The sequence below is a fragment of the Acanthochromis polyacanthus genome, chromosome 17, assembly GCF_021347895.1.
Source record: "Acanthochromis polyacanthus isolate Apoly-LR-REF ecotype Palm Island chromosome 17, KAUST_Apoly_ChrSc, whole genome shotgun sequence".
Lineage (NCBI taxonomy): Eukaryota > Metazoa > Chordata > Actinopteri > Pomacentridae > Acanthochromis > Acanthochromis polyacanthus.
In genome coordinates, this window is record NC_067129.1 from 29,783,437 (window position 1) to 29,809,710 (window position 26,274).

At 38.6% G+C, this 26,274-nt stretch overlaps 1 protein-coding gene across 1 annotated transcript; it reads right to left on the minus strand.

The window, feature by feature from the left end:
• Positions 1-10,729: 10,729 nt before the first annotated feature.
• On the minus strand, positions 10,730-20,044 carry LOC110965690 (microfibril-associated glycoprotein 3-like). The gene is made up of 3 exons (XM_022214824.2): positions 19,893-20,044; positions 17,892-18,147; positions 10,730-14,220 (listed from the first exon to the last, which is right to left on the minus strand). The coding sequence occupies exons 2-3, from the start codon at positions 18,106-18,108 to the stop codon at positions 13,514-13,516; spliced, it is 924 nt and encodes a 307-aa protein (XP_022070516.2). The 5' UTR covers positions 18,109-18,147; positions 19,893-20,044; the 3' UTR covers positions 10,730-13,513.
• Positions 20,045-26,274: the final 6,230 nt, after the last annotated feature.

Consider the following 26,274-nt stretch of genomic DNA (forward strand, 5'->3'; position numbering starts at 1 on the left):
TAAATGATGAATGCTAAAATAGCGGCATTACATGTACAGTCGACTGCTTTTAAATTACAGGCTGGAACAGAGAGCAGGCGTCACCAAACCATTACGACTGCCTCTGCTGATTTGAAGAATGATAATGGAAATAAAAAAAAGGGACCTACAATTTCTGCACAACCCACAGCCTTAATTTAAGGCACGACTCCCATAATTCAAGAAATTACAGCCTGCAACAAGGCTCTGTTCGCTGCTTTTGGGAATCAAATTGCTCTCAGTGCAAAGAACAAACCTGAGGAGATGAATGGAGGCAATTTAGTGCTCTGGTTGTGTTGTTTCTAAGAGTGCACTTTCTACAGTTAAATGATGGGTTATTATCAGTACCTAAAAGCTCTGATTAGGACTTCAAGCAAACACCTCAGAGTTTTAGTTTGTGAGTTAAAAATGTAATAATTTGATCTGAAATATCACAAACAGAGTGAGAATAGAGTTCTGTTAAATGTATATGTGTGAATTCAGCACTTTGTTGATGAGATTTACTTTCATATGCATCTGTCTGTCCAACAAGTATTAGAACAATCGGCTACTTATCTTATCCATAAAGAAAGGATAACATAAGATACGCTATGCTGCGATAAGATGAGATAAGACTAGACAAGATGGGATAAGACACAATACGATATAATGCGATATGATGATATGCTATGCTATGATATGATAAGATATGCTAAAATAAGAGAAGATAAGCTACGCTAACTATGCTATGCTACAATAAGATAAGACAAGCTAAGATATGCTATGCTACAATCAGCACAGGTATGCTGCGATAAAAGATATGCTTCAAGATACGCTATGCTATGCAATGTTATAGTAACATATGCTATGCTATGCTACACTATGATAAGATAACATGAGCAAAGATACACTATGCTACAATAAGCAAAGTTATTCTACGATACAATATGATACAATGTGATACGATACAATAAGATTTGCTATGCTACGATATGATGCGATAAGATATAAGATATACTATGCTACAATATTATTCTATGCTAAACTAAGCTATGCTACGATAAGATAAGCTAAGATATGCTATGCTACAATGAGCTAAGCTATGCTAAGCTATGGTACACTACAATACGTTATGGTACACTAAACTATGTTGCAATAAGGTAAGCTAAGATATGCTATGACAAAATACGGTAAGCTAAGATACGCTAAGCTACGTTACAATGTGATATGACACGCTACGATAATATGAGATAAGCTAAGATATGCTTTGCTACAATAAGCTAAGCTATGCTGCAGTACGGTAAGATATGCTATAATAAGATAAGATACACTAACATACACTACGATAAACTAAGCTAAGCTATGCTACAATAGGATAAGATGTACAGTGAACCCTCGCTATAACGCGGTTCACCTTTCACAGCTTCACTGTTTCACGGATTTTTTTAGTGCATTGTGTTCTGCATCCTGATTGGCTAAGGGACTGACCAACGTGAACAGTCTCCGCGCCTCGTCTCCTCTGCCATACAGGCCAGCGCTGCCTGCTGTGGAGCGCTGGATCATTTCTCTCCTTGGTCTCCATGTAGTGAGACACCCTTAACGACGGAGCCGATGGAGCAGCCTTATTCTTTTCCCCCGCCGTCAACCGGGCAGTGGACGTGGTCCCCAGCCGTCTCTGGCCACCGCAGCCGCATTCCCCAGGATAAGAGCACCGGCACGAGCCTTCCCCACCCCCGACTGCTCCAATTGATTCAGCCGGCCCGCTCTCTGAGGCAAGAGTACCGCCGCGGCGTCCACCTGGCTGCAGCTGCAGCTCTCCCCCAAGTGCAGTGTTGTATAATAACTGTAAAAAATAAAGCTGACTACTTCACGGATTTCGCCTATCGCGGGTTCTTTTTGGAACGTAACCCCCGCGATAAACGAGGGTTCACTGTACTACGATAAGATGAGATCAATTCTTGTGCCAGATATTGCTCAGACAAAACTAATGACATGAGAATGCCATAAAGTAGAAAAGCAATAGGACATACATATGACATGTTACTGAAATAAAATAAATCAGCTAAAATAAGGCTGGAATACAAGAGCAAAATTAATGAGGTTAAAGGAGATACCACACACGACAGCAAAATGAATATTGCACAAAACATCAACAATGATGTAGACAAAAGTAAAATATCACAGGTTCAATACAAACCTTGCATTGAAAATGGAATATTGTACTTGATAATTAAATATGACACATTAAATTGAAATATTACACCTGAGAAATGAGAATATGAAATATAGCACAGAACATATGGCAGTGAGAATGGTCGAATAATTAGAATAAGCGAAATAGGAATGGTTAAGTAATGGTGGTTGACAGTCAGACAGTTTTCTGGTGCAGAGCTCCATGTGATCCATCCTCCTGATTCTTCAACGTCACCACTCCCCACTCCCACTCTCTCCCCTCCAGATGTTGTCTCTCTGCAGCACCAATATGTCAGAGGATGCAAGGAGCCGTCGGAAGCCGTGACCCCAATACCTTCACCCCGCTCCCCCGCCACACCGCCGCAGACATTATTTCCCATTAGTCCCTGACAGCTCGGCCATTTGTAGCAGCGGGACCCTGCAGGAAAGCAGGTCAGCGACGGCGACCGGCCCGTCGTTAGCGCATGTTCTGTTCTCTAGCAGCGGCCTCTGACCTCCCCTCCACCGTCCACACGTCTGCTGGAGGTTACGTGGAAATGAGGACGGTTTAGCATAGAAGCGACTGTACATAGGCTGCTGTAGAGGACAGTTGAAGCAAACAGTAGGCAAAACTGAGAACAGCAGCTCCAAAATGATAAGATAAACCAAACAGAAGCATCTACAAGCTGATTTTCAGTGGTTGTCCATCCTAATTTAACTTGTTAGCATGAGTTTATTGGCGCCAAACACCGACCACAGCCATGAGAGATGGCACTGTTGTTTCTTTTGCAGATATTTTGCCATAAACTAAAAAACTAAACATTGGAATTTCACCCCTTTAAGTAAGGCATCACCAAAGTGTAGTAGCATTCATCATCAGGGAATCATGAATTTTTGGTAGTCCAAGTTAATTTCATCAGATAAGTAAAAACTTTGATGCTTTACAAAAAAAAACTGGATCTGGGATTCATTCATGAACATCTGTGGGACATTTTCTACTATTTCATTCAAAATTTGGTGGGAAACATTAAATTGGTCATTTATACTGATTTAAAGATTACTTTCTGGTGGAAGTTAACTTTTTATGTTGTTAATATCCCCTGTAGTTTTTTTTAATGCTTATCATGAGAGAAAGAAGGAAGTCAGTACCCCAGTGTACCAGTGACAGCCTCAAAAAGAAAAGCGTTTTTATACAAACCCAAGGCACCCATCCTGTCCGCCTTTAAGGTTGAGCTTTTGGTGTCATTATTCTTTAGCATAGAGTAGCTTCACAGCGCCTGTGCAAAGTTTTAGCTGCACTTTAGACAAAAAAACGCTTGCCAAATCACACTACTTGGCTAAAAAGCTGCAGTCACCACCTTCCATGTATATTTTTGTATTGTTTTGTCATGATGTGGATCCAGGTTCTAGGATATTTTTAGACGATAGTTTTCTTGCTAATCTAAAAATTTGGGGACATGACTTAACTTGAACCCTGACTCCATCCAACACCGACTTCCTTATGAGCATCATATTGGCATTTGTGGTCTACAGACGAAGCTCAGTGGTGTTTCCAGCTGTTAGCATCTTGCTGACGGTACATTTCCACATTTTTGAGGAGTCATGACGTTTGCCAGCATTGAATGCTTAAATGATTAGATGATTAACAGGTGACCTCCAACAAGAAAACATGTCAGGCTCTGCCCTCTCACACCTGTGCAAACGTTAGCTGATGGGACAAACTTACACTGGATCAACATGGCGGCTCCTTTGGAAACGTTAGGCTATGTTACGGAAACAGCTAATAAAATGTGTTTGAAGTGAGAAATAAAACACACAGTTGTAGAATCTGTCTTTGATTTAAGTTGAAGTAAAGCACTGTTTCTACTGAGTGTCATTTAGGTTTGGAGATAACAGTTTGCTTTTTTTTTAAATTGTAATAATTTTAAATTGCACTTTCCCCCCTTTTTAAGTGGATTCTAATGTTAGGGAAAATGTCCAAATTATTCTTGCTCCTTGTGTGTCTGATGCATTCACGTTTCTTAAATTGTTCTGCTGCAACTCAACTGTCATTCTTTTCAAACAGGATAGCAGAAAACGATAGGTCTTTTAAAAAAAATCAGGTTTTACATTTTGTTAAAACAAATACAGATGTTGGAATAATTGGAAACTCAAAGCTGACTTTCATTAAAATTCAATTGCGGTGATGCAAACTGTTCACTTGAGAGGAATCACATGATTTAAGTAGATCTACAAATTTATTAATTTCACTGCTAACTTTCTTTTAGCAAATATAATTAAATTGGGTGTTATTAATTGACATAATTAATTTAAGTTGCTCTAATAATTTGCATATTTCTGTGTAGACAATGAATGGGAAGTGTTGAGATGGACTCCTGGCTCATCCAACAATAAGCAGTTAAGTGCTAAACGTCTTCAGTTTTGTGAATTTTTTTTTGCCACAGTACAATTTAAATGGTTGATATATATAAAAATCAGCCCCTATATTGTTGTCCTTAAGGAGGAAATTAAGTGAAAAGATCAAAACTGTGTCTGTTTCAGGCTGTAAACTTGTTTATTTCAGCTGTAAAGTTGAACATTTTAACATGAGGGTCAATGAGGATTTATTCACTTTTAGAACAGCCTCTAGTGGCCTTTAGAGGAACTGCAGGTTTTGACACATTTAGTGCAAACTGCAGGTTTCAAGTGGGTTTGTTGTGAAATCGTGTTTTGTTTTGATGCAAGTAGTAAGAAAAGTATAGCAGAGAAAGAAGGAGAAAAGCCTCGAGGGTTTGTTTGTCCTTCAGTTTAGTAGGTCAAAGCTCAGAGGACGATGCTGCGTTTGGGATCTTGCCAGCGAATCGGGAAAATAAAACACAGCGAGCCAGAACAGTGGAGCTAATCACGGCTGCTCTCAGCTAATGAACAGATATGATGAGCTCTTCTCTCACTGTGTCATCTAATTCATCATCTACCGTCCTTGGCTCTCTTTTTTCTTGTCTTGTTCCTTCTGGCTGATTGGAAATAAAATAGAATTAGCAACAATTTTCCTCTAAGCCGATTTTATGAGCAATTTAAATTCAACAGGCTCAAATTTACTGCATGTATTTATTCACTGTACGTAGCTTCAGGCCTCAGTCTGGACAGATTTTCTCTTCTTTCTCCCTCCAACACACACACACATATCCTTTTTAGCCTAATCAATTCATTTAGTTTACCTCAATGACACGGCAGCCTGATGGAAATATCCTATCCTTAAAATCTTCCTTCCCCCTCTCCTTAAACGTCTGCTGTGGCTCAGCATGATGAATGATCGCTCGGGCCAATCAATTCTATTTAGATAAGCTCGCCTCCAGAGAGGACAAGAAAAGGAAGAAGGATGGATTTTTTGAGTTATTCAACACAGAGGCCCAAGGTTATTGTTATTTGGGATGCTCGCCAGACGGATATTTCACAGGTAGGGCGGTCTGGCTCACTGTTTTCCACCAGATTAACCTCCAGGAAAACGCTATACACACCAAAGCATAGTGCAGGATAAAGCTGCAATGCGTTTACACATATAGGTGGAAAATGCAGGAATAAAGGGCAGCAATTCCTTCTAAATGTGCACAGAAATTAGCAAGAAAAGTGCTGATTTGTATAAAATAAGAACAGATTTGAAAAAGGGACAAATAAAGCTGATTATAAATAAACAAAACCATGAGGAAAATTAGCTTTTTTATCATTAATTCACCAAAAACTCAACCAATGTCTTATTTTTCTGTGGCCTCTACTCTTGAAATTAAAGTCTGGCATCCGTCTTTTTCAGTTATCTAACAAACTGCATCGAGTTTGGGGAAATAACTTTTCCTCGAGATTGAAAATATGTTGTTAATTACCAACATTTACTGCCTGCAATTATCCAAGCATGTTAAAGCTGCTGTCCGGAGTTTCCGTTTGTTTTCAATTTATGTATCATTTTTTAACAAAGCTTAAATGTGTTAGTCTAGTTCGATACTATAATATAAAGTTAGTATAATGCGATATGAAAATTTATTCCTGAGCTCCGCCTTCCTCTCATAGACCCCCATGTTATTCCAAAAAGCGCCGGTCGCTGACGACCAATCAAGTTCGAGCTTCAGCTTTGTCATGCTGTCAATCAACGGTTACGCGCACAGCAAGCAAGCCCATGCAGAGGTGGGCGAGCTACGCACTACGCAACCGCGCGCACATTTGTTTTGCTTGTGGAGGAGAGAGCATCAGGGCTCAGCAACTTCCAGAAAAGTTACCAATCCCACGGCTTGTCAGGCCAAGAGACTGCAGGACGTTTTTTGGCTCGGGGTGCTCGCGTCGCTCCCCGACCACGGCCTCCATAGCCCGCCTGACGGCTTCGTTTAGATGCCCGACCTCTGGAGGAAGATGTTGGGGCGTCTGGGACATACTCTTCGTCAGAGGAGTCATGCAATTCTGAACTCTAGATAGAAATAAATAAACAATGTAACACATATACACGCGTAAATGCACTAAGTTTGATAAACAACGTCATCCAGAGGGATACACGAGCGTAATCACATATTGAAACTTTACTCGTTCGTCCTAGCAGATTCATGTTATTTTGGTATTAGGACAAGTTAGACTCAATACAGCATTCTAACGTAATTCCTTTATTATTTACTAAATGTACTAAATGTAGAAGAGTGGAAAACAGCAAAACAGGCGAGATGCTGCAGCACTCCGGGCACTTCTCTCATGTACTGCGCGCGTGCACAAATAAAGGGGCGAAATCAGAGGGAGGGAGGGTGGGACCAACAGTGTTTTGGGAGACGCTGCGATTCAAACTCCAGACAGCAGCTTTAAGATAAAGTAGAGGACTTAGAATTCTGGACTCAAAGTGAAGGAAACTTCAATTATTTGGCCAATTTCATGACTTAAATTCAACTTAAATTCAGATTTAAAGAAGAATTTTGAGCTCAAATTACACACAATATAAAGTTGACGCAACTACACCCATCAAAATAATGTTACGTAATAAGCAAAATTATTTTTTTTTAGATTTTACAATCGTGCATTTCATAATTTTGTGAGAATTGGTTCCTTGAACTGCTTTTTAAGATCTTCTTTAGCAGAAAAAAGACCTTCATTTGCAGAATCTTTTGAACAATGTTTCATCTAAATCAGGGGTGTCAAGATCCGTTCCTGGAGGGCCGCTATCCTGCATGTTTTAGATGTTTCCCTCTTCCAACACACCTGATTCAAATGATCAGGCTCGTTATCAGGCTTCTGCTGAGCTTGATGATGAGCTGATCATTTGAATCAGGTGTGTTGGAAGAGGGAAACATCTAGAACATGCAGGATAGTGGCCCTCCAGGAACTGATCTTGACACCCCTGATTTAAATCCTTGAAGTTACACAAAGTGTGAGAGTTTTCCTGCATTGTGCATCATTTCACAGTTGGTCTGAGGTTCTTCTCCTTGAACGTGGTCTTCAGTCTGAACCAGACCACCTTTACTGTGCCCAAACCAACTCAAACTCATCTGTGGGGATCACATTATTCCAAGATTCCTTCTCTCTGCCTGAATGTTCGCTGCTAAACTGTAGGCTTTTCTCTGCTATTCCTTCTGGACAGTAGCGTCTTCTTCCTGGCTCGTCTCCATGCAGGTCAGATCTTTCTGACTGTAGATGCAGAACTTTGACTCCAACAGTTGCAGAGTTACCTGTGATGAAGCCTTCTTCTTGCATCAAACACTTGGCTCGTGGGCTGAATCTGCCCTCGACACCGACGGTCGTTTGAAATCTCCAACCCTTCGCAGAGGAAGACTTCAGTTCAAATACGGTGGAGATGTTTCAACTCCTGTGCCAGAATCATCAGCATCACCTGAGTTCTTCTTCCTTGAATGCCTTAGAGGGCTCTTCAGCTCTCTTTAAAAGCCAGACGCTCAAAGTCCAACGTCTAAATAAGACAAATCCGACCTGTCAGCCACTAAAGAGCCTCTAATCAACTCTAATTTGAACAGCATTGATTGGAAATTGTGATAAATGTTCAGCTGTTCTGAGATTTTCCACGTGATTGATCTATTTTTCTTGTTCATAAATGATTGCAAAACGTTCATTTTGTGTGTCCGACTGTGCCGCATTTAAATGCAGGCGGTGTTTCAAAGGGGATCAAGTGTTTGCTCAAATGTGCTGAAAAAGTCAACTAATCCTGAGGGACGTATTTATTTTACTTTTTTTTTCTCCATGCGGCTGTATTTATACTTTCCTTTCTCGTCACTTTTATGTCTCGCATATGGAAATTTCTGTCGTTCTTTTGCTTTTTAATTCCTTTTAAGGTTAAATTGTGCATAAAAGCCTCAAAATGCTTGTATGATTAATCCACACCAGTCAGTATGCAATATATGTGAGCTTTTATGTTGTAAAATTAGATTTCGGTTTTCTTATTATGCGAAAAGTTGAACTCCTCAATACAAGGAGTCCATGTGCATCACATCTTATGGAGCTGCATGCTGCATTTAAAGCTGTAATGTCTCTAAACCTGCTGGTTCAAACAAGTTTTACGCAACTTCTAGTGTCAAATTTTACACAGTCACAATTATACACACGTTAAACTAACATCTGTAGCCTGAAAATGAGGGAAATTTGACATTTAAGGAGGTAAATCATGAAGATTCTCTCTTCAAATGTAGTGATAGAGAGTTTATTGCATATATTCAGATGCCTACAACTCTATTCTTGATGCACCAGATGTAAAACCAGATGTCTAAAGTTCCAGTACAATAGCAGATCGAGTAACAAGTGCAGCAGCTCGACAAACTATGCTCAATATTTCAGCCCAGGCAGATGCTGAAATATTCAGTCAAAGCAGCACTTTGCCCCTGAGATGTGACACTCGAGCTCTCAGCAGTAAATCTCCAGCTGCTGGTATCAGGTCTTCATCAACACCTGTTAATATTCACACCTAGCAGTCAGCAGGGTTTCAGGCTCCACTGATAGAGAAAATACAGACCCATGTTTAACTCAACAGTGCCTCCATGTGGCTGATGGAGAGAGTTAACTGTAGGGGCAGAAATAACCAGACAGCCTGATATGTTGCTACATTTCAACATGAACACAACATGAAGCAGCTTGTAACTTTGCACATGTAAAACCAGCATATAGATCCCAATGAACACCAGTTTTTACGGTTCTACCAACGAGTTCACATCAGCATATTTGTCAAAATTGCAAGAAACTCGAGCCTTTCCTTGCCAAACTTTCCACACATCAGATTCTACTGATGATAGAGCCTCAGAAGTTGGAGAAATGTTGACTAAAGACTGTATTTTAGTAGAAATATGGATCCATCCATATATACGTATACACTTGGAGGGACTTTCTGGAGCCACAGTACCAGCCTTGTTTGAAAACTTTGCAGTGTTTTACACTTCCAAGGGTAAGTAATTGTTTGCTACTTTAATTTTTTCGAATTTTGCATCATTTGGTGCAGGTTTCAAGTAACTTCACACCATTGAGTCATTTTAGGAAGCTTTCAAGTGAACATAGCAACAACTTAGGACCTAGTCTTGCCAAACGTTTCACCCATCAAATTCTGTAGATGTTAGAGCCTCAAAAGTTGGTGAAATGTCGACCTAAGACTGGATTTTTAGCAGGAAACATTGAAAACATCCATAAATGTACACTTAGAGGAACTTTATGGGATCCCAATACCAGCCCTGTTTGGAAAAAAATGGCACTTTCTTTGTTTACATTTACCAGTCAGTAATTTTTAAGTGATATAATTTTGGACAATTTTGTGTCATTTTGTGCAGGTTTCAAGTAATGTAAGACCATTTTTGAGTCATTTTAGGCATGTGTCAAATCAACATAGCAAAAGACTGTGACTTTACCTTATCAGACCTGCCACACATCAAATTCTACTGTTGGTAGAGCCCTTAGTGCTTAGAGGTGTAATGTCAACCAAAGAGTGAAATTATGCACAAATATACACTTGCAGGAACTTTTTGGGGGCACGACACCATCCATCCACCCATCCATTCTCTATGCACCGCTTTATCCTCAATAGGGTCGCGGGGGGTGCTGGAGTCTATCCCAGCTGACTCCGGCAAAGGCAGGAGACACCCTGGACAGGTCGGCACGACACCATCCTGGTTTGTAAATGTTTCATGTTTTCCTATTTTTCAAGGGCCAATAATGATTTATTATTGTAATTTTGGGTGATTTTGAGTAATTTTGGACATGTTTTAAGTCATTCTGGGTAGGTGTCAAGTTGCTTTGGTCAATTATGAGTAATTTTGGACTTGTTTCAAGTAATTTAGAACAATTTTGAGTCATTCTAGGTAAGTTTCGAGTCAAAATAGCAAAAATCTATAACATTGTCTTGCCACACATCAGATTCTACTGATGTTAGAGCCTCAAAGGTTGGTGAAATGTCGACCAAAGACGTATTTTAGTAGAAATATGGATCCATCCATTTATATGCACTTACAGGAACATTCTTGGGCATCAATGGCAGTTTTATTTCTACAATAAATTTAAAACAGTCCTCTGCTGGAGTCATTCAATCATTTAAATCCACTAAAAACATTTTTGTCTGTGTTCATGGCTGTGTCAGTTTGATTTCTGGAGATATTGAACCTTGAAAATTTCGTCTCAGGTAAGATGTGTTTATGAGGATGAACATGCAGAAATTCTGAGGTCTGAAGACAACTAAAACTCTCAAAATTCAGCCAAAATGTTTTACAGAACTTATTTTTCAGATCCAAAAACCAAAGAAGTAAACTGTGAACAAAATATGAAAGAGAGGAGCAACACTGGGATCAGAAATAACAAAGTTTACAACATAATCCACGTGTTTGATCGTGTTTATTGTTTATTATCTGAAATTCACTGCTTTCAGTCCACAAAAACGATCTTCCTGGCTCCACTTTTCATTATTCAGACACCTTTAAATGTGAACCCATTTCACCCAGAAATCCATAAAGTATCTGCAGCACATACAAAACAGTCCCAAAAATCTCTTGTTCAACTGTAATTTTCAAGTTTCAAGTCACAGTTTTTGCAGCTTATAGACGCAGTTTTCTTAGACATCCTACTGAGACACAGTAAAAAATAAAAAAAAAGCTGTATATGAAGGTTTCTGAAGGTTTGTTTGGCCTCTAATTTGAATTTCAGGCTATAAAAGAGATTACAAACTGATTCTGTCAAACAATTTACACATTTCTATGCTCTGTTTTTACTAGAATATGGCAAACATTTCAACTTTACCTAGAACATGGTCGATCTATGCATTCACAGTCATATATGTGCAAAACTCTCAACAAAACAATAAATTAGAGAGTTACTAGTTGTCTTCTATACTTGTTCAAGTCTCATAAAGTTACAGTCTACTTGTGATGAGCGTCTACGTGCTAAATGTGCCAAAAAAACAAGATGAATCACCATAAATACAGACACCAAACTTCATCATAATAAATGAAAGTCCCTGATTCTCGACAACCTCCACCCAACAAAATATGATCGATCGCACCTGAATATTTATGAGCACAAAGTTTCAGACGTTTTCCATCACGGATGGCATGCCGTGGAGCTCTAATGTCAATTTAATCACACTGTTATGTCACCGTCTCACAGAGGTGAAAGTCGCAGGTAGATTTCTGGTCGCTTTGTCCAAAATTCTGCCTAACATTTCAGATTTCTTCATTTTAAATGTAGACTTCCTTTGTTGTCACTCTAAAGCCAAACCCAACCTGCAATTAACCGCCATCCTGATCAACAAAAGCCGACACGGAGACGATAATAAAGTGCTATGGGGATTAGTTGACTTCATCCCGTGAGTTTTAAATGACTGACAGAAGCGCTGACACGGAAACAATCAACACGCTGATAAAAAGGATGTTTCATTGCAGCGTTCAGCTCTGTAGACTGACTGTCAAAGTGAACAGAATGAAAAGCAGCAAACGACGTCTGAAGGAGGATAATGAGCCCTTAAATCAGAAAGACTCGGCTAAAGAGGGAAACTAGCACTAGTAACAACAATAAGAATAAAATACATTGCCTGTCAGCAAACTATCATGTAAATGCAGTGTCCCTGGTTAGAATATGACCAAAAAGTCCTGTGGAATCTTCTTCAGTCTCCTCAGGGTTCTTCTTAATCCTGTTTTTCAGAAACAGTTTTCTGATTCTAGAAAGTAAACCTGGACCTGATGCAGTTCCTTCAACATCACTGCTAAAGAATAAATATGAAAAACTGGAATCCACTGCAGGCATGAGGAAGATGAAAATAAATGTCAAGGAGCGAGGAAAACTGGAACAAACACAGATGTGGTCAGACTTTTTAAAACAAGATTCAGAGAAACAATTCAGTAAGAGCAGAATCTGTTTAGATTCTCATTCATCCGGGTCACTATAAACCAGAAACTTCAACAGACAGTAACAGGACTTCTCTTTTAGGTTCTTGAAGACCTTCTATCGGGAAGCTTCTTCAGTTCTAACGGATGGGGATGATTGGAGACTTGTGGATGAAGGTGAAATGTCCCCAGATTTCAAGGTAGTTTTATTTCTGGAGATCTTGAACCTTTAAGATGGATTCTCATCTAAGATGTTGTTTTTTGAGAGTAAAAATATAAACGCTCCCAGGTTGAAAACATATGAAACTCTCCAAATTCAGACAAAATCTTCATCAGTGAAGCAAGACTGTTATCTGAAATAACAAAGTTGTTTTCAACTGAAGTCTAAACTCTGAACGATAACCAGCCTCACGATTTTCTAACGATTTCCTGACCAATAACTAACTACCTAAGACAAATTTGTTCTTGAACTTGGTTTGAGGACATCAAGACACCTTTTGGTTTCCTGAACCTCACCAATGTTCTCCTCAGAAACTGTCTGAACCGACACTTTGATGTCAACACAATCCCTTCTGACTGAGGATGATTGAGGCCTCCTGGATGAAGGGAAAAGTCTTCAGGAACTTAAAAGAGAAGTCCAGTTGTTTTCTACTGAAGCTCCTATTACAGTCAGAATCTCTAAATCCTAAGTAATGACCAACTTCTATGATTTTCTTGTAATTTCTTGATCTTGCTTTGTGTCTCTGATGGGACTCACACAGATTATACGTTATTCGTGAAACACTTGTATTTGAACGTGGTTTGAGGACATTGAAACACATTTTGGTTGCTTTAATATCACCAATGTTCTCCTAAGAAACCACCCGAACCGAGACTTTGACATCAATGCACTTAGTTCTAACTAATGGATAAGGACAACTGAAGCCCGAAGGTCAAATATCTTCAAGAACGTCAAAGTCAGAAGCTCTATATACTAAATGATAAAAAAGCCCCTGGTTTTCTAAAGATTCCATCTGTAACTCGCTTTCTGTTACTGAGACAGATTATATGTTGCTCTCGTACGAAACACTTGTTCTTGAACCTGGTTTGAGGACATCAAGATTCATTTTATCCTCACCAATGTTCTCCTCAGAAACTGTGTGAACTGACACTTTGACGTCGATACTGCCACCATCGTTTCCTCGTCTTTCTTTTGACATCAACACCTCCTCTTCCTCCTCCTTCTTGTCAGAACTTGGTGGACAGATCGCCTGAATGTTTTCTGCCTCCACCGGGTCGGACGCTGGGTTTTCCTCGGTGGACGTCCTGCAGTTGAGGATGAGCGGCGGCAGCGGGACGCTCCGAGCCAGCTCCTCCATGTGCCGGGCGAACTCCATGGTCTTAAACTGCGTGACCTTGGCGAGCTCCAGCGTCTTGGCCGAGGTGATGATGGGGATTCGCTTGGCGACCTCGAAGGCCTTCTGCAGCTTCTCGGCGCCCTCGGTTCGGAAGAACTCGTTGATGGCACTCTCCGTCTTCTTCAGGTGGCTGCTGACCATGAAGAGCCGGGCCACGTTGAGGATCATGGTGATGGTGAAGGCCACCAGGCACACGACGACGTAGTAAAGCCCCAGGCCACTGTCGGTGTAGGCCACTCGGAGGGTCACCGTGTAGTTTCTGGCACCGCCGGCGACGCAGGTGTAGCGGCCGCGGTCATCGAAGGAAACCACGGTGATGTTCAGGTCGGCTTCTTCAAGCCGCCACTTCCCACCTGCAGCCGAAACACAACAGCAGAGTTTCAGTTTCACCAGAAACTTCGGAGACGTGAGGAGACTTTCTCATTAAGGAAAGAAAATTTTCATCACCTCCTCAATCAAAGTGTTTGTTGTGCCGAACCAAAAACATTTACACAGGCCAACAAACCCAGTTAGCACTCATTAGATTTAAATTTAGCTTAATGTGGTTTGAATTCTTCCACGGATAATCGCACTGATGAGATGAAAATGGTTTTATATATTACATTTGATTCAACAAACAACTGTGCTGTATTGTTGTGTGTTATCATTGAATTAGCTTCCTGCATTGTGTGTCAGAGTTTACTGATGGCCTGGAACTACAACTAAAACTGCATTCAGCTGCAATTATGTGCACTTCCCGTGAATCTGCACATCTACAGACTTTACTGAGGGAGGTGCCCATAAAAACAGAATTAGTCGTGTATAACCCCCAAAATGTGCACAAACCAAGCGTGCATGGTGCAGATGTTGTTGCTTATTGCACATCTGTTTGTATTTCTGTCAAACATCTGCAACACATTTGCATACATTCACTGATTTCCCGACCTTTGCTGATTTGCTAAAATGTAAAAACACTGTAACTGAGAACCAAACTGAGCAGCTGATCATCAAATCAAACTGTGACTAAAATTAAATTACTTGGTAATGAAATGCATTGTTTACAAGTAAGAAAAAAATGGATAAAATGTTTTTGTTTTCCAACCAAATTAAATGCTGTTGAAATAATAAATACAGTGGTGCACAGAATTTTGTGAACCCTCTCCAGCTTCCTATATTTATGGGGAGAAAAAAACCCCGCAGAATAGTCTAAAACTGAAATCATTGTTTTTATCCTTTAAATCTCTCTTTTTCGATTACATTTTACTGTACAAAACAGAATCACAACTTCAAGATCAATTCCTAAACTGAGATAAACATAAAGTATAATATTACTTTTTTGTTTATTGTATTATTGCACCTAAAGTCAATAAAACGGAGAAAAAATGATAAAAACTTCAAGGTCAATTTATAAAATGAGACAAAATAAAATAAAATAAATGATGACATTTTTATAATTCACATTGGTTTAAAAGGGCAAGCATGAAAACAAGTTCAAAGTTAAAGTTCTAAAATAAAATAAATATCAAATATTACATCGTTTAATTATCTATTATATGGTATAATTGTATCAGTTTAAAAGTCAATGCAAACAGAATACCTTCAAAATCAATTTCTAAAGAAAGCTAAAAACAAAACATCTCATTATTTAATTATTTTGTATATTATTAAACTTGCATTGGTTTAAAAAAATACACAAACAGGACTTCAATAATTATTTTAAAATAAGATACATTTAAAATATTATATTGTCTAAAATACACACGTGGACAAAATTGTTGGTACCCCTCAGTTAAAGAAGGAAAAACCCACAATTCTCACTGAAATCACTTCAAACTCACAAAAGTAACAATAAATAAAAATTTATTGAAAATTAAATAATCAAAAACAGCCATTACTTTTGAATTGTTGATTAACATAATTATTTTAAAAAACAAACTAATGAAACAGGCCTGGACAAAAATGATGGTACCTCTATAAAAGATTGAAAACTATTTGACCAGAGTGACATGATTAACTCAGGTGTGTCATTTAATTGACATCACAGGTGTTTCCAAACTCATAATCAGTCAGTCTGCCTATTTAAAGGGAGACAAGTAGTCACCCTGCTGTTTGGTGAAAAGGTGTGTACCACACTGAACATGGACAACAGAAAGCGAAGGAGAGAATTGTCCCAGGACATCCGAAAAAAATGATAGACAAACATCTTAAAGGTAAAGGCTATAAGACCATCTCTAAACAGCTTGAAGTTCCTGTGACAACAGTGGCTCATATTATTCAGAAGTTCAAGACCCACGGGACAGTAGCCAACCTCCCTGGACGTGGCCGCAAGAGGAAAATTGATGACAAATTGAAGAGACGGATCGTTGGAATTGTATCCAAAGAGCCCAGAGCAACCTCCAAAGAGATTAAAGGTGAACTCCAAGGCCAAGGTACATCAGTGTCAGATCGCACCATTCGTCGTTGTTTGAGCCAAAGTGGACTTCATGGGAGACGACCAAGGAGGACACCACTGCTGAAAAAAACTCATAAAAAAGCCAGACTGGAATTTGCAAAAATGCATGTTGACAAGCCACAAAGCTTCTGGGAGAATGTCCTTTGGACAGATGAGACCAAACTGGAGCTTTTTGGTAAGGCACATCAACTCTATGTTCATAGACTCAAAAACCAAGCATACGAAGAAAAGAACACTGTCCCTACGGTGAAACATGGAGGAGGCTCAGTAATGTTTTGGGGCTGCTTTGCTGCATCTGGCACAGGGTGTCTTGAAAGTGTGCAAGGTACGATGAAATCTGAAGACTATCAAGGCATTCTGGAGAGAAATGTGCTGCCAAGTGTCAGAAAGCTTGGTCTCAGTCGCAGGTCATGGGTCTTCCAACAGGACAACGATCCAAAACACACAGCCAAAAACACCTAAGAATGGCTGAGAGAAAAGCGTTGGACTATTCTAAAGTGGCCTTCTATGAGCCCAGATCTGAATCCCATTGAACATATGTGGAAGGAGCTGAAACATGCCATTTGGAGAAGACACCCATCAAACCTGAGACAACTGGAGCTGTTTGCTCATGAGGAGTGGGCCAAAATACCTGTTGACAGCTGCAGAACGCTCATTGACAAATACAGAAATCGTTTAATTGCAGTGATTGCCTCAAAAGGTTGTGCAACAAAATATTAAGTTATGGGTACCATCATTTTTGTCCAGCCCTATTTCATTAGTTTGTTTTTTTTTAAATAATTATGTTAATCAACAATTCAAAAGTGATGGCTGATTTTGATTATTAAATTTTCAATAAATTTTTATTTATTGTTACTTTTGTGAGTTTCAAGTGATTTCAGTGAGAATTGTGGGTTTTTCCTTCTTTAACTGAGGGGTACCAACAATTTTGTCCATGTGTGTATTTATGATACTATATAAATTGTTTAAAAAAAACAATGAGAGGAATATAAAAGAATCATATTATTTAAATATTTATTTTATTTTCATTAATATTTGTTTAAAGAAAAAAACCAAAACAACTTAAGGATTAATTTCTATAATAAGAATTATTTTAAAAAATAGATTATTTATTAGATTTCTTTATGTTGGATTAAAGAAAACAAGAAAACTGCAAGATTAATTTAGAAAATAAGATAAATGTCAAAGATTAATTTCTATAATAAGATAATTATTCTTAGTAGAAAATAAGATATATATATATATATATATATAATATTGTATTATTTGAAATATTTACTATATTATTTAATTCAAATTGTTTAAAAATCAAGACAATCATGATAACAGCTTTAAAATTAATTTCTTTAACAAGAAGATTATTAATTATATATATATATTATTTATTAGATTATTTATGTTGATATAAAGAAAAGAAGAAAAAAGATTAATTCCTAAAGCAAGAATAATATAAAATGATAATTATATTATTTCATTTATTTTGCATTTCACAAAACAGCAAACACACTGTAAAAGCTTCTAGACATATTTCTGAAGTGAGTTAAACCTAAAATATTCTAGAAAACATGTCAGACGTGCTCCAGCAGCTGCTACCTGCGTCGTGGGCCAGCAGAGCTCCTTTAGGATTAAACCATTTCACTTCCTGGTTGCCGTCGGTTACGTTGCATTCGATGACGACGCTGGACCCTTCCTTCGCCACGACGTCTCTGCTGGAGGGAAAACTGACCTCCGATCTGTTCTGAGCTCCGTCTGCCGTCCAGGAACCGAGCAGCAGAACCCAAACCGGCAGCAGACTCTGGAGCTTTGACATGTTGGAAAGAGTCTCAGCCTCAGCTCAGACGAGACAAACCTGCAAAACCAGAAGATTCACCGTTTAAAGAGGCAACGCTTCACCTGATGCAACCGCAAGGATTTAAGCTAAAACACACAATAAACCTCAAAATACAACACTGTAGTGGAGAAATCTTTGGTTAAATTTAGATAGAAGTATAAAAAAGACCAAATTTTCACTATTACTGCTAATAGAAAAGAACACAATCTTTATTGTCAGTGTTAAACAGCAACAAAAGTACATATAAGTAATTAAAAATATATAATGGCAAAATAAAACAAAAATAGGACTACACAGATTTTATCCTTACGTCATATTTTAACTACAATAATACAGATCTTATTAATCACAGAGTTTTGCCACTTAGTCGCTGTTAGTGTTCCATATTTATCTCTTTTTAGTAACACATTACTAGCTGTTATTCTGCTCTGTTTTGCTTTTCCAGCTTTATATTTATATTATGGATGTCATAAATGAGGTCATTCCATATAAAATCACATTAATCTGATAAATAATAACTTTGTCGTCATTTTGATTCCTTGAGAATTTTAAATATTTTGAGGATTTATGAAAGTGAGGGTTAGTAATAAGTGTAAAAATGCTCCTTTCATTGTGTCTCTAACAGTTCTGACCAACCACCTACCACACATGCTGATATGAGCCTTAAAGTTTACCCACAATGCACTTTGCTCCCCTAAACTTGCCCAGAATGACTCAAAAATAGCATGAAATGCATAAAAAACAGGTCCAGAATTACACAAAACTCACCAAAATGATTAGAGATGCCTCCTTAATTACGCAGTTTTTTACCCAAAATGACAAAAACTTCTCCAGAATGATCCAAAATTGTCAAAAATGATCTCAGTGTGTGTAAAATGCTCCTTCCATCACCTCTAATAGCTGTGACCAACCTCCTACCAACATGCTGATATGAGTCTTAAAGCTTATCCAGAATGCACTTTGTGAAGTTTTCTCTGGTGAATGATCAGAAAACAGAAACACATCCAGGAAACCAATGATTGTTTCTATGACTCTATGTCATAGACATTAAACTGTTCACACCAGGATCCATCCCATAATACTGATGATCACACCTGGTTACAGAGAAAATTAATAAAAAACAGACTTGTCTTGAGATTGTGACACCTGGATGGATGTAAAACTGATTTAGGTCATTTTTGATGCTCAAAGTTGATTATAGAAAAGAAAAAACAGATTTAGTGTTTAGATTGTTACACCTGGATGAAGGTGAAACTGATGTGGTAGCTCTAAAAAGTGCAGAATAATAATGCAGATTTAAAAGCACTGATTGTTTTTTGTTGTTTCCTCTCTTACAAAATGCAGCGGTGCTTTAAAACATACTGTATAGATAAACTCGAATTGATTTACATCATTTTCTCTGACTGCAGTGATTCTTATCAGAAATGAGGCCCAATAAAAGCAGAGCTGAGTCCCAGGTAAACTATCGTTAACACCCAGAGAGAACAGAGAAAGCAGCTGGATCATTCACACCGATGCTAATCAGAGTACTGCAGTGACCCTGGAGGAGAAATAACAAGAAAACTGAGTCATTTCCTCATAATCTACAAACCTTCAGTCTGTAACAGAGATTAAAGACTAAATTAAAAACCTTTATTAACTCAGTGTTGTGTCACAAACAAACCAGCCTTTTATCTGCTGTTTAAATGTAACACATAACTGTTTTAAATAAAGATTTTTGTCATCAAAGAAGAGCGAAGAAGAGCTGAAAATCAATAAATTACCTGAGAGTGACGCCATTCCCACCTGCTGAGACCAAAACTAAAGAATCCTCCAGCGAGAAAACATCAAAACCTTCCTGTAAATGAGCTGGTGTTTGTGATATTTGAAGTTATTTGTCGGCAGGTGTTTCAGGAAAACAAACAGGAGCGGTACGATCCCCTACTTCCTGGTTCAGGTGGGAGTGAGGGGGCGTGGCCTGCTGCCAACGGCAACAACAGAGGATGTTTAACCTCTTCAGACCTGAGCTTTGGTTGGGCTTGCACTTTAGATTTCTTCTAGTTATTTCGGATAAGGAGTAACCAATAAACATAATAAATGGATAAAATCTAATATGTGATTGTTATGTTTGTTATATTTTTATATTTACCTTATATGTATATGTTTATATGGTTGTTGCTATTGTTGTTGTTATTATTCAAAATTTTATTATCATTGTTATTTGTATTATTGTCATTATGATGATCAATACAATCTTTTTTGGGGAAAAAAGAGTCCAAATATGTGGACTCAGATTTACTTTTACACATTATTAATAACCTTTATAATTAAACAAATGTGCTCAGCTGTTTGTTTTCAACTGAGGAAGAGCTGATGTAATCTCAAAATAAATGAAATAAATTAATCTAATATATTCCTCCACTAACTACACATATTAACTATACACATTATTCACTCTGGACAGACTCTCTGTTTTACACACAGACACACACACAGAGACATGTGTGTGTGTGTATATATATATGTATGTATATATATATATATATATATATATATATATATATATATATATATATATGTGTGTGTGTGTGTATGTATATATATGTATGTATGTACACTGTACATGGTCTGCAGCAATGCTTAGGTAGGTGGTACATGTCAAAGTAACATCCACATTCATGGCAGAACACAGGGTTTCCCAGCAGAGCATTACCCAAAGCATCACACTGCCTCTGCTGGCTGGCTTTCTTCCCATAATGCATCCTGGTACCATGTGTTCCCCAGGTAAGCAACGCACACACACTCCGCCATCCACATGATGTGAATGAAAACGTGATTCATCAAACCAGGCCACCTTCTTCCATTGCTCCATGGTCCAGTTGTGATGCTCACGTGCCCAGTGTTGGTGCTTTTGGACTGATCTGTAGCTATGCAGCCCCATACACAACAAACTGATGCTCTGTGTACTCTGACACCTTTCTATGACAACCAGCAGTACCAACAGTAGCTCATCTGTTCGATCGGACCACATGGGTCAGCCTTCGCTCCCCTCATGCATCAGCGATCCTTGTCCACCCATGACGCTGTCACCGGTTCACCACTGTTCCATCTTTGGACCACTTTTGATAGATTCTGACCACTGCAGACCAGGAACATCCCACAAGAGCTGTGGTTTTGAAGCTGCTCTGACCCAGTCATCTAGTCCTTGTCAAACTGGCTCAAATCCTTACGCTTGTTCATTTTTCCTGCAGCCTGAATATGTGCCCTTAGAGCTCTGATCAGTGGATCTGAGATCCTTCTTGGTCATAGTAGTTTTCTAAAGGAGCAATGAAATGTGACACTAAAAATCTGCTCTAATTATTAAAGAATCAGTCGCAAAACGCTCTTATTTAAAATACAGCTGAGAAACGTACTTTTTCATGTAGTTAATCTACTGTACTATGTGGTTTCTAAGCTGTGGGAGTACTACTGTTCTTTTTTAATTTGAAACATGTACAGTGCAGTGTTCTGTTTTCTATAAATGTGAACGTCCTGTCAGTGATAGCAGTAAATGATGGAGATTTAAATCATTAGAACGTTGTTTTGGCCATCGATGTCAGTTTGTAGAAATTTAAGTTAGAATTTCCAAACTACAGTTTTTTTCTGTATATTATTACAAATTGTATTTACAGTACTAAACAGTCAACTCTTTATGTTAATTGTAGCACTGTAAAAATCCAGCAAAATACTTCAGGACTAAAATGTTAATTTTTCTTTTTGGAATAAACCCAAACTGCTGCTGGCCTTCATGCTGAACAGAACCTGGTGATTTTTTGGAAGATCCAATCTTCAAATGATCTGATAAAATGCTGCGCTAAACTTCTCACAACATGGAAGCTCAAAAAAGCATTGAGGCTTTATAAAACATGACTGTGAAAAACAACAACCAAGAAAGAGGAAAAAAAATGAAGTTTACAGGCTTTCCCTTTAAACTTTAGAGATTTGTTTCTGTAATTTTGATGCAGACAAAAACCAAAATATAGAAATGCAAGAACTTTATAAACTTTATAAATTCTGACAAAAACATTTAAAAAATAGAACTTTAAATAACAAAATTTTCATCTTTTTTAAAAGAAAAATAAGTCTAAGACTTCGTTTACTAGATCTAACTGTTCACTAATGCAAGTATATTTGTAAAATTAACATAAAAAGAAGCATTGTTCTGTATTTCTGCAAAGATTTATGTGTCAGATGAGATATCTGTTATAGTAGGTGGAATTGTCATGACAAAAAGGTTGAATAAATGTATTTTCATTCGCCTATAAGAACCAGTAATCTGTCAAAATGTCGTTTTATTTTATGTATTATCTATCCATCTCTCTGGAATCATCATCTCTACACATTTCTTTCTTTAAATGATGTATTTTAAATTAGAAGGAAGCACCACTTGGTAAAATAAGAAGAAATTAGTGATGAATAGTGATTGAGAGACTTTTCTGACAGACAACTGTGCATGACAGACATTTTAGTCCTTCATTAATAGTTTTTATCCGTGTTTATTATGATCCTAAAACCAAAATGCATCTGTTTTTCTGATAGCATGTGTCAAAGGCAAATGTATTTTCCTCACTGCTTTCAGGTAAAATTGTTATTTTTTGCTGTAAATGTTGTTTTTTGTCCACATTCCAGAACTCATGTCACGGAATGGACTGAAGGTCCAACAGATTTATCAGCAGAGACACCAGTCAGAAGACATCGCCTGTCCTCACTGAAGACATACGACCACCGCTGATCTGCTCTTCAACTGCTTGGATTGCAGCGTGCTTTACATTTCAACATGTCTGTTTCAACCCTGGACAACCAAAATGTGCAGCTGACAGGATCCTCATGTCAACCAGGTAAGAGACACTAAAACCCAACATGAGTGAAAAGACTTGGATTCATCTGGAGATGTTGAAATGTGATGAAATATGTGTTCATAAGTGGTCTTTAGTGAAGAAATGAGTATGACATTATTACTGATGAAGGTGAAGATAAGTGTGATTGTGTGCAATGGGTTTTTGTGCAGTAAACTGTAGCCTAGAAAGGAGCTGTCTGCTCTGTAAAAACTGTGGCTTAGATCCTACCAGGGAAAAAATGAGGCAACATTTACAAGCATTTTTAGTAGTTTAGTCAACTTCTGTCTGTTTTGGTTTAGGAAAACTCAAAAATGTGGATTTTACTGTGTTCAATTTTTTTTTAGTATAGCCTTGAAGAAAAAAACAAAAAAATGAGTTTAACCAACTTAATAAACAGTAAGTTGTTAACATCAAACTTAATAAATTAAGTAAAATTTCTATGCATATTTAAGAAATTGATTTGGACAAATTCATGCACTCAATCTTATTGATTTTAAATAAAAATTCTTTTGCATGTTTTGAAAGTAAACACTTCATAGAATTATTATTTTTTAAACTAATCAAATGTGGTAGATTGAAGAAAGAGATGTGTTTGTGTCCAACATTTATTTATCAAAAATATTTTCTGCAACTTCACAGTTCTAAACCATTTACATACAATTTTCTTTTTCAAAGTAAAATTGATCAAAGTAACCTGTGACCTGATCCTAAAGCGCTGAACACAACACCTGAGTGTTTTTAGCAGAAGTAAATATACCCAAGGACATGGTAACAAAACAAGGTTTTTGATTTTAAAATGTGTATTAGAACAGTTTAAGAATTTAGAGAGTACAAATTCTGACCTGCAGCTGATTAAATCTTCACAGTGAAAACATTTATCAGAAACTCCACCTGCCTACAAGGACAATTAACCAAGGACCAATTAACTTGTTGGTAGGTGCTGTCCACTGAGCTCCACAGCTCTCTCTGAAACATCAGTACCAGTAGAACATCAATAAACAACCAAACAACAACGACAAACATATGATGTTGCTGAACAGGAACTAAAACCAGCTTAGGCAAGAAGCTTGTTTCTGAGCGTCATGAATTTGACTGTTGGTTTTGGGCGCAGTGAGTCCAGTCCAACAAAAAGTCTTTGGAAGACCTCAAATGTCTTTGAGACATTAAAAGTCTCATCCTTTATTTATTTACTTATTTTTTTTCCAAAAATCACCATAAAGTATAAACTGATTGACACAAATAAAAACCAGTGAAGTTGAACATCAGGCTGAGCACAAACTCTAAGTAGAAAACAAAGAGTCCAGCTGAGGATCAACCCAGTGAGACAGTCTGAAAACAACAGACCTGAGACGATGTTTCATTAAAAACGGATCATGATGTAGTTTGAATCTGTTGTTGTTTTAATCATCACTGTTACATCTGTGATATTCTGATGGATGCTCCTCATTTAAATGGCCCAGGAATCATCAGTGTTAGTTGTGTGTTTGTCCCTGCTGTTGAACACATTTTTCTCTCCATGTTTGTGTCTCAGGTCCTGACAGCTCAGTCTTCCAGCCCAAGGACCTGCTGTCTGGTATAATCGACGACTACCGGTTTGGGTTCTTCAAGCATCGCGGGTGCGTAAGTGACGTCGCTCAGTGCAGAGTGGCGGACATCGACAACGACATCGTGGCCATGAAGATCTTCAAGAAGACGGCCAGAGACTCCCAGCAGCTCAAAAGAGAGGTACGGCCTCAGTCTTAGTCTCACACATTTCATCACATTGCTAACATGAACTGTCTCTCATCGCCTGTCTGATGTCTTCTGTTTTCTCTCCAGCTGGACGTTCTGAAGAAGATCCGAGGCCTTGACCCCGTCCATATTGTTCGCTTCTTTGAGAACTTTCACCACAAAGGACACACCTGTCTTGTCTTTGAAAACCTGGACAAGAACCTTCACCAGCTGTTGAAGGAGAGACATGGAAAACCTCTCCCACTTCATGTCATCAGACCCGTTGCTCAGCAGGTACGTGGATTTGATGATTCTATCACCAAACAATGTCTACTGATTTACAGAACATATCAAACCAACATCTGAACATGAAAATTCACTCTTTGTTTCCTCTTCTGGCCCTGCAGCTGCTCTCTGCACTCCACACTTTGAAGACTGCTGGCATCATCCACACCAGCATCAAACCACATCATGTGATGCTGGTGAAGCAGGAAGTGCAGCAGCCTATCAGAGTAAAGCTCACTGGCTTTGGTTCAGCCATCCCAGCTGCTGAAGTCCAGAGCAGGTCCATCATGCAGCCTGCTGGATACAGGTGAAGATTTGTCTTCCAGATTCAGTTACTGCTGGTCTGATCTGATGTCACCAACAGTCATGAACATGCAAAACTGTCATTTCTGATTGCCGTCTTCCTTCCTCAGGTCTCCTGAAGTTCTTCTGGGCCTTCCCATCTCTGAGGCAGCTGACATGTGGTCTGTGGGTGCCGTTCTGTCCACCATGTTCCTCGGCAGCCCGTTGTTCCCTCAGAGGTGTCAGTATCACCTGGTATGTCCTCCAGTGTTCTAGGATTTAACAGCACAGCTTAATGCTGAAACTCAAACAGATGCAGGAGTATCTTTTATGCTGATGTAGCTGATATTCTCTGTTTAGATGAAAACTCTGGTGGAGGTTCTGGGTCAGCCGGAGGATGAGCTGCTGCGTGAAGGCATCAACACCCAGCTCTACTTTACCTCCACAGAGAACATTTGGACACTGAAGGTATGAACGCCTGTCCTGAACATATCTCCTTTACATTTGGCCAAAATTCCCACACTTGTTTTAACTTATCAAACACATTCTGTCACTTTCCAGACACCTGAGGAGTACAAAGCCGCGACCGGTTTCCCGCCTCAGATTCTCAGATGCTTCTCAACCAAGTTCAACAGTCTGTCTGAGCTGGTGAAGGTAGGAGCTCCTTGATGCTCTCAACATAGAAATTCTGACCTGAAACATCTGTGCTGTTTTGACCAACCATTCTTTGTCCAAATGCAGCTGTTTCCAGATGAGGAGACAGATGACGACAAACTGAAGTTTGTCAGCCTCCTTGAGAAGATGCTGACTCTTAATCCGAGGAAAAGAATCTCACCCAGCGATGCTCTGAAGCATCCCTTTCTGACCCTCAGCATCAAGGACAAAGGTGACAGCAGCTCTCAGTAAGTGCTGGCTGGATGGATGCTGGATGGTCTAGTTGATGAAATGTTCTACTAGTTGTTGGATTTGTTGGATCTTTTACTCATTCACTTGTTGTGGTTCTCCATCCAGT